The 10,281-nt window shown below is 37.0% G+C and overlaps 1 protein-coding gene and 1 pseudogene across 1 annotated transcript in view; both read left to right on the top strand.

Moving 5' to 3' along the window:
- Positions 1-10,281, top strand: part of LOC125502625 (neurotrimin-like) — an 87,737-nt gene that overhangs the window by 6,904 nt on the left and 70,552 nt on the right. Inside the window, exons 2-3 of the mRNA XM_048661434.1 lie at positions 1,654-1,751; positions 7,610-7,817. Coding sequence (XP_048517391.1) covers positions 1,654-1,751; positions 7,610-7,817 — 306 coding nt within the window. The remainder of the gene's footprint in view (positions 1-1,653; positions 1,752-7,609; positions 7,818-10,281) is intronic.
- Positions 9,789-10,281, top strand: part of LOC125504176 — a 2,295-nt pseudogene continuing 1,802 nt past the window's right edge.

Here is a 10,281-nt window from a genome sequence, read left to right as displayed (position 1 = left end):
ATAGGAAGCCGTGCATTTTCTAACAGCCTTCAAGACACCAATAAACAGCTACCATCTTCGCAGATTATTGACGATTTATGAAAACAGATAAGGAAAAAGAAAATACAAAAATATCATTATTCATTTTGAACAGAGGTTTCTGTTTAAATATTAATCTGTAATTCTACATAATACAGAGGTAATAAGTACCGGTTTCAGCGGTGAGCAACCCGATGCTATGAACTAGCTCCAATGAGAAAAATATCCTATTTTCCATTTATTTGTTTCTTGATGAAAATGCCACCTGAATAATAAGCTAAGTAATTTCGACTTACCCAACAAAATATTCACAAATTACGTATTGGAGAACATGGGGAAACATATCACAATCCAGTATGTGCAGGAAGCATGAGGCACGAAATCATACAACTTATCACAGATTACATCGTCAGGAATGAATAAAATCGGCATAGGCTTTTTCTCTGGATGATAGCGAATACTCAACATCGACCGACATCTTGTCCATGACAAACCCATAAACAACAATGGGGAAGATTTATTTGACATTTGACTTGCGTTATCGCATTCATCCACAGAATATTTTCCTACAGTGGGTTATTTCATGATTTAATCTGTAGCTCTTTATCGTCTGTAGCGCCTCTGGCGACTATGAAATCAGTCGTTCTCGGTTAGGTTTTTAAGTGAGAGTACCCAGGGCATGCACAGGGCTAAGATCTCCAACTGAGTCACAAGCGTATCCCAGGTAGAGGACAGGGAACTCCAGACTTACAGTGAGTCTGCGTACGAGACCAGCTCAAGCTCCCGCAGCGCACCGAATTCCTTTTTTGTGTCAACCTGTTTGCCAACTCTCCATGCTCGTCGGTTAGGGCGCCAAACTTACAGGAGAAGTTGCCCAGTCACGCCACGAGAAGGCCGGTTGACATGGTGACCTCTTCACAGAGACAGGAATCCTGACTGTTGGACAGGAAATCAAACGGTATGCAAGGAAACATCTAGCTAGGCTACACCTACATCAGAAGGAAGAAGCCCGCCAGCTGCTAGATGATCAGAATTTGTACCGCAGATTGAAGAGAACGACGCCCTTTGAATTGATATAGTGTTTTAAGGGTAGAGCATGGTGTGCGTGTAAATATTGTCAATCTTCTGTGAGGCTAAAACTTGGAAAGTCAATGGACATAGTTAAGTACCCTCATTTTAAGATAACAAATAAATACTGATGGTTGGTCATGCTTGACTAGTTTGAGTAAATAAAAGAAAACTTAATTTAATAAATTGAGAACCATGTTATTATCGCAATACAGATAAATTTTAAACTTTGCAATTGATCTAATAAATAATTACAGAAGTTAACATTTGAAAAGTATTTCCAAAAACACTTTTTACATAAACAAACATATTCGAAGTTTACCAAAGTTTAACATTTTTATAAATAAAAAACGTATACCTCAGTTACAGTTGTTCTTCCCTGTTCCACCAGCAGATGGGATTCCAGATCGAGTCCTAGACATGAGATAAGACTTTTTTTAGCAATTAGCTTGACGAATGCTTGTCAAAAATTATTGCTTCATACCAGTTACTTTGTAGCTTAACTAAGAAATGTATAATTGAAGTATCTATTTAACATATTTGATAAATAGATCGTTTTACTTGCAGGGAGCCCTAGTTTTGCTGCCCCCATTGCAAATGTCACCGCAGCAGTTGGTAGAGAAGCAATATTAACTTGCTTAGTTGGTGGTTTGGGAATATTCAAGGTAAGTAGATCAATCAGGAATATAACAGTGATATTTCAAATAAGAGTTTCTCGCGATTTTAATGGGAAAGCCAAAGTAACCCCTTTCTCTTAGAGTCAAGTAGATACCCAAACACAGCCAAGCTGATGTATCGCCCAAATCTGATATATCTTAGTAAAACATGCGTTAGCAAATTCAGACAACACAAACTTGCACTACACAACGGTTTTGTGTATTGTGAAAGACTGAGGAAAACGGGAGTTAGTTGAAGTTGCTTTCATCGTCAATCACAATAACCGTTCGCCGTAGCTATGATTCATGTCAACAACCGACGGTAGATTATTGTTGCTATACCCAAAATAACTTCGATCTAATACCAATTGTGAAATCGTTCAACCCAGATTTTTAAGATAAAATAGAATATGGCAACTTCAGTGGAGTTAATCGTCAAATTACTACCTATGTTTTACTCACGGCGATTTAGAAATCACAATCACATTCTGTGCCTAACGAAAAATAAAACTTTGATTCAAGCTGTGATCGAACACAAAGTCATTTTCAAGGGCCACTTTCAATGCTTTCGCTATCGCGAAACGTGAAGTGAAATAGAAAATTCCCAACTGCTTTACTAAAAAGCCGATACAAATTATGTCTTAAGTAGGGATTTCCGTATGGAAATCAAAGCAAATAAAATTTAAGAGGAGACTGAACACCTATAATAATATGGATAAGAAAAAAGGTATTGTTAACCAAGGCAATAATAGTAATCAAAAACCAAAAATAACAAATATTCAAGTGAAAATTCGGTGGTTACTGATGTAATCAATATCGCCGGTATTTGTCTAGTTAAGTAAATATACTATCTTTTTAATATGTGCCTTTTGTCTAATACAATACTTATACTGTGTACAAGTAGTATACGTACTACAAGTATACTGTAACAAGCTAGTGCCTGTGTAATGTACTTATTATCCACTCTTATCAAGCAGCTTCTCGTATTCCGTTAATTAACTCCTGCTCCATTTGTACATGTGTGTGCTGCTTGTACTGTACGTGTCGTACAAACGTGGTAGGAATCTAGGAAAGTGTTAGTTATTGTGCTCTGAGTGCCCCTGCAAGGCCCTGATTCGATTATGTTCAATACTTGTTCCTTTGTGTCTGGAACCCGAAAATAGATTGTCGTCCACTATCTTCCTGGAACCACTCTCCTCACCCTTTGTTGGCGTGAGTTCTTTCAGCTTCTGCTATGTTAGTGTAACATTTCCCCTGAACTAATCGCATATCCGCAAATTTGTGAAAGGAAATTCAAAGTAAGTCACAGTTTGACAAATGATTGTTATTATTGACAAGGTCTATCCACCTATAACTATCTGTTAATGACAAAAAACATCACTGCCGCTGTGCCTTTTCATCAAAAAATTGTAGAAGAGAACTTTATTGAGATCAAAATTTTTCGTAATTTGAAGCAAAGATCGTAATTTTTCTATTTGAATGCTTAAATATTCCAATAGGCTGCCAATCCAACGTGGGATTTTTTCAAAATAATGCTTAATAACAAAGTTGAAATTCGATCTTCAACTGTTAATATCTCCTAGAAATTTTCGAAAAAAAATTTTCAATATTTTTTTGGTACTCCCCAAGGGAGCCTCTATCACCCCTTAAAAGGAATGACGCCAATTTGGAATCACCCTGTATATGTTTTCTATGATTTTAATGACATTGTGTGGGATTTGCCTGTTGTAAAGAAGATGCAGGACGTCTTTCAGCTGGACACGGTCAAATGCTCTAGTTAGATCAACAAAACATGTAAACGCTGGCTTGTTGTATTCAATCGACTTCTGGACTATTATCTGTCTTAATACCCACACGGCGTCTGTACAAGAACTTCCTGATCTGAATCCCTATTGTTCGTCCGCCAACGTTGGAAGATTGTTGATTTTGTTCGTAATTACTTTAGTTGTTAGTTTTAGAGCAGCGCTTAAAAGGTTTACGCCTCTATAATTTTCTCTTGTCCCCTGTTTTGAACATTAGCACAGTAGTGCTGGTTTGCCATTCATCTGGGATTTTGTGTTGTTATATAATTTTCTGTATTAAAGTTGTTAATTCTTCTGTTAGTCTTTGCCCACCGTATTTGAGTAATTTGTTTTGGATGCCGTCTTGCCCGGCGCTTTTTATATTTCTTAGTTTTGGTAGTGCGTTTTCTACGTCGGATGTATTGATCTTGTTGTCCGCATCTTTGTTAATAGTTATTTCTGGTGTGGTAGGTTCGTCTGCCGTGTTTGTCGTTTTATACAGATCGGTTAAATATCTGATTCACTCTTTTTTTTTATGTGGGTTGGTTCTAGCAGTGTATTCAATTCCTTTCTATGAAATCTTATAAATCGCCATATTTGCTTTTGAAGCTCGTAGAAATAACCTTCCAGGCGTTTGGGGAACATTTCCTAGTGATCGTTTTTTATTTTTCTCATTAATTCTTTCGTTCTGTTCCTAACTTGCTATATTCACAGTACAATATTTTAGGTAGGCTTTTATTTTAGCTTTGCACTGTTTCTTGACTGGGTTTTCTTCGATTTTTGGTTGCAATCTATTTTTGTATAGGTACTTTATCGTAGGGTCTTATAGCAGCTCAATATTGAGTTTCTGTGTTGATATTACCGGGCTTGGTTGTTTTGGTATTTGTATTTTAAATTTAATTCTTCCAAGAAAAAGTTTATGATCGCTTCCCATATTTGCCGAATTGAGCGTTCTGATTTCGAGTATTTGAGTTGGCTGAAACTGCCTATTAGTCACAATGGAATCGATTGTCTATGTATAACCTCTGCTATTAGCAAATGTAAATTTATGATGGGGTTTTAGGTCGAAAAACGTATTATTGATACGCAATTCATTGTAAGTACATAGGTCCATCATTAGTTCCCCGTTATCATTCAGCACATTCTCGTTGAACCTGAGTTTAATTCCGAAGACTTTTCCGTTTTCAACTCGTGCATTAAAGTCCCCAAGCACTATCATAGGTTGGTCACTTGGTTATGAGTCAATTGTGGTTTGGATTTGATCAAAAAAGTGAGTCTCGCAGGAGTTACGGTCTGTTGTCTTGAACATGCATTGGAAATAATCGCAGCAGATCGTTTCAGGAGTCTTCCATAATGCTCTGCCTTATTGCACAATTACCGGTTTTTTTTTCAAGCTCCGTATATATATATATATATATAGTCCTGATTACTCCCCCCTCGAAGAACCACATTCCTACCAGGTAAGATGCACAGGACAGATGAAATATCTGATATGCCGAACACCGGTACAAATTGAGCAAGAGTTAATTAACCAAATACGAGAAACTGCTCAAAATCTGAAACCGTTGTTGTGATCTAACAGCTTAATTATTGTATATTATTTGATCGATATTGATCATTGATACATGACCTTTCGCAGGAGATTTCTGATGACAGCTGTGACGGATTTAGGTATATTAAATATATAATCCTATCCAAAAATATTTAATTGTATTTTCACTTAATTTGTTTTGTTTAAACCCATGGTTACTACCGCTTTTAATAATTAATAAGTAACAGGTGATACGTGATATTAATTAAGCCAATATTAAGTTGAAAAACATTGTTGCCATCATTCTAAACTAGTTTTTGCAAAATCTGAGTTATGAATGGCAATTATTATTTTCAACTATTTTGCCTGAAATCCCAGGACACCCCCGAACAACACCTCCAGTCAAATGACGCCAATATTAAATCACCCTGCATATACTTCGGCCACGAAATAAAGATCCCAACCGATATCGAGACATGCGAGTTACGCAGAAGAGTAAATCTGGGTTTAAATCTGCGCATCGGAGTTAGAAATGACGACGCAGGGCAGGAGTTACCGATGTAATTTCCCAAATTACCACTTTCTTTTTTTTTAGTCTGTCTCCGTCCACTGCTGGACATCCACGGCCCTCTTCGATCGGTTCCTGTCTTGGGCCAACAGGATCCACTTTCTACCACTGAATGTCATCACGCCATCTTGCTTGCGGTCTTCCAAGTTTCTTTTTGAGTCACGCGGCTTCCATGTCATGAGCATTTTGGTTCAATTATTATAGTTTCTGATCAATGACGTGCCCAGTGCCATTTCAACCTTGTCGATCGTACCACTACATCAATGACTCTTGTTCTTTGTCAGAAGTCTTTATTTCGGATCCGATATCTGAGGCTAATACTAATACCAACCATCCTCGACTTGTTAGCACTTATCCACATATTGACTTGTCGACACTAGACCGTCGGTTGTTACTGGCATGTGTTGTAGATCTTACGTTTTAGACTAATCGGGTTATTCCTGTGCTCATAATTTTAGTCTTGGATAATCATTGTCAGTCCCACTGCATTGGATGTTTGTTATGGTCCTTTCCTCATAGTCGATAATTTTTCAGAATCATTACCGATCAGCACAATGTCGTCGGCAGATTATAGGTGGCTAAGGTGTTTTTCATTAATTGAGATACCCTTATCCAGCTGTGACAACTTTTTAAATATGTTCTCTAGGGCCAATGGAAACAGATTAGGGGTGATCGGGTGCCCCTGTCTGACTCCCATATTCATTGTCGATCTTTACTTGCACGTAGTAAATACCGAGAAAAGGCGTTTGTACGATACACACAGCACAAGGAGATACAAATGGAGCACGAGTTAATTAACTGAATACGACAAGCTGCTTGATAAGAGTGGATAATAAGGAGATTACGCAGGCACTAGCTTGTTTGGAGTTAACCATTCAAATGTTTGGTGTTGTATGGTTTATTTTTAAACACCAATATTCGAGGTTATGAGAACAGGTTGACATTTCGTCAACAAATCTTGTTGAATTTTACGTTTATCCTTGTCTATCTTATTGTCACTCTGTATAATGTCATGGTTACCGGAGTTTTAAATAATTACGAAGCAACAGGTATTTGCGCAATGTTAATTAGGCAAATTACCTGGAAAAACATTGCTGCCGTATTTATGATATAGTTTTTTGCAAATTTCTCAGTTTTTAATAACAATTAATTTCTTTTACTATTTTTCTGCGCTCCTATAACAGCGCCAGAGAACACCTCAAGAAGAATGACGCCAATTTTGAATCACCCTGTAGATGTTTTCAGTTTTTTCAGCATATTCTGAAAACCATGAAATCTAGGTTTAATTTCAGTATGGCTTTAAAATAAGCATTAAAATGCTCAAGGTTTTTGTCATTTGATCAACTGTATATCTCGTTGCGTTTAGGAGATCCCAATGGAGTACATTGTAAGAGTGACCACCCCGTACATCAGCAAAACCATGATTCACGTGCTTCCCAAACATAGAATTTAGAACAGGGAGTTAGAGCTTAGAAACAGGGCTCTGCATTAAACCGTACAACAGCTTTTGCAAAATAATACAGAGTACATCAATTATTAGAATTATTAAAGAAAAATATGTGCAAATTACTTGTTAAATTAATACCGGACAAGTTTGGCAGAGTTTTTTGAATAGCTAAGGAGAGTAAGTAATACTTGATAAGATTGGTTGAAGTTATTTTATTACTTCTGATGTACGTAGTTCTGATAGAAAAAGCAGTTATTATTATTATTATTATTTAAGGAACACGAAGAAACGATCCGAATACCGTGTTGACCAAATGTCATTTTGCATTATGGTTTTAAACCGGGCCGGATTTATTAGTTACATACTTCTTACATTCCTTGGACTTCGTAATTTCATTAATAGCTTTTATACCTCCTAAAATAACACAATATATATTTCACCATAATCGTGACTAGTTATATCAACATGCTAACTTTATTTCGACAAAGTTAAGGTGCTTAATTGATAAAAATGCAAATGCATCACAAAATATGATTTCAGGTGGCCTGGTTGCGAGTGGACACGCAAACAATACTCACCATTCAGAATCACGTCATTACGAAAAACCACCGAATAGGCGTCACACACAGCGAGCATAAGACCTGGTTTCTGCACATACGGGAAGTAAAAGCGTCAGATAAAGGATGGTACATGTGTCAAATCAATACGGATCCGATGAAAAGTCAAGTTGGCTTTTTGGATGTTGTTGGTAAGTAGTGAGTAATGTGCCCAGCACATTTAAGCATTTAACACTCGTCGTTTATTTTAATACTTTCTTCTGAAAATAAACCATTCAGATTTCCCGCAAAAGACGCAATTTGTTTGGTGAATTAGTTTCAGCAGCTTCTTTGAAAGACAAAAAGAAACCCGGTAATGTCAGTTATTCACATTTCATGATCCTGTTTAAATATTCTCAACATCTCAAAAGTTGTGGAGTATGCACATATGCTGAAGGTGATGGCTTTTGAATATATGACGATGGTGAAGGTGCATGTACCGATGAATTTATTGATTCCGTTTGAGCATATGAATTAGTATAATTATTAAATCTCCCCATCTCAGCTTGAAAAATTGTGTTGTTTATAAGATGCATAACAACAGCGCAAAGCCTACTATCAAATTTTTGTTTTTGTAGTTTCGTCGCTATATGTTGACAGAATCTGAAGCATTCATGCTTTGGAATCGACGTATTTTTACGTATTTCATATACAGCTTATATTCTCGGATCTTCCTACTCTACCTTTTCTTTAGTCGTCTTTTTGGAGATGTAAACAGTTTGTGTTTGCTAGTGGATGTCTCGTTAGTGGTTTGATTGGACGTTAGGTCTTTTTCTAAAATTTCTGTTTCGTTGGTTCTGGATTCTATAATTTGCGAAATGTCCACCTCTGACTCATGCTCTCTTACAGCTTCAAAATCGTTAACATCAGTTGAAACCTAAAAATAAACCATTTAATAATATTTTCGTTTGTACGGAAATTATTTTCCATTAAACGTTACCATTTAATTTACATTATTACAAAAATAAATTTTTAAATTTAATAAGTGGATTTAATTTGTTTTATTTACAAAATTTGCTATTTAATTTATTTCAAGTTATCTCTTACCGACGCCCGCTACTGCTGAGCATTGGTTAGAAATTTTGAATGAATTTGACCAGCAGTGGAATTTTCCTCATTGCCTGCGTGAAAACATCTTTTTTGCGTAAAAACCATAGTTATTGATACATGTTGTTCTACAGCCTCCAGTAGGCAGTGAATACTTCAATTACAAATAATTTTTTAATATCGTACTATTCGCATGAGTAGATGCTAATTCTAATTTTGTATTTGCGGATGTAGGCTGTCAGGGCCGCATCTCAGATGGAGCTGTCTTTAAAAACAGTTTGTTATGGAAAAACATGGTAGATGACAATTTGGCATTTCGAGAACCAGCAGTTCTTCCAGGACAACAGAAAATTGTACCGAATGTTATTCTGGGAGATGATGCATATGTACTGCATAAACACGTCATGAAACCCTATTCAGGTTTATATAAAAAAGGTTCTTTGGAAATAGTTTTTAATTATAGTGTAACGAAAATGGCCTGGGGTACTCACGTTTGAAATGGAGGGATCAAAATTCATGGTATTTTAGTAAATGGGAGCCCCATTTACTGTTATATATGATACGTACAAGCGGGAAAATTTCGTACTTGCGCTGGAGATTTCGAGAACCGTCTGGGTTTCCTGGACGAAACTATATAAGCGACGACGAGAACCAGACGGAGGGAGTGAAGTGACAGCCTGAACGCCTGAGTGCAGAAGAGGTTAAACCCCGCGAGTCGGAAGACCGATTTCCCGTTTGTTATTGTTATTGTTTGTGAAGTTGACGGTAATTTTGAAGTTAGTTTGTTCCTGTTCCGTATTTAAAGGTATACCGAGTTAATAAAAGTTGGAAGCTGAGGAAAGAGTTTAATACCCGGTCATCCACGGTACATTTGGTGTCAGAAGTGGGATTTACCAGAATCCAGTTGAATTTTGATGGAAACAAGAAGTAAATCAAAGAAGGAAGATCTTGCAATGGAGAACCCCAGTTTGATTACACTGCTCATGCAGATGAAAGACGAAATATGCGTCAAAATGGACAAAATGGAAAACAATAGTAGGAAAATGGACGAAAAAATTGACAGAACGAATGACAAAATGGAAGAAAACAGTAGGAAAATGGATGAAAACATTAACAGAATGAATGACAAAATGAAAGACAACAACAAAGTTATGAACGAAATGCTAGATAAAATGGAAGACAACGCTAAGAAATTTGAAGACCTGAAGGTAACCATTGAAGGAAAACTAAAGAACATTGAGGACGTGGAAATCATGATACACCGCTACGATGGCTTTGAAAAAGAGATTAACTCGAACGCGTCTAGAGTAGCTGTAGTTAATCAACTCGCCAGACAGTTGCTGAACGTCGAGCATCCCAACTGGAAACTCGCCAAGGAGAAGCCGAAATATGCAACCGCAATCTCGCCCAAGATTGAGGAACTGGCCGATCAGTTCGATGTTCTGGATCAAACCATCAAGGAGAAGGGTGAACGACTGTTTGACGCTAAACCCGAAGTACTGATTCGTAAGACCTGCGACGACATCGACTCATGGATGAACGAACTCGAGAAACAAATCGAAAGCGACG

The sequence above is a fragment of the Dendroctonus ponderosae genome, unplaced genomic scaffold (assembly GCF_020466585.1).
Source record: "Dendroctonus ponderosae isolate FM_Combo_2020 unplaced genomic scaffold, Dpon_F_20191213v2 Dpon_F_20191213_1, whole genome shotgun sequence".
NCBI lineage: Eukaryota > Metazoa > Arthropoda > Insecta > Coleoptera > Curculionidae > Dendroctonus > Dendroctonus ponderosae.
The sequence above is the reverse complement of the archived record's forward strand: the minus strand, read 5'-3'. Positions and strand labels throughout refer to the sequence as shown.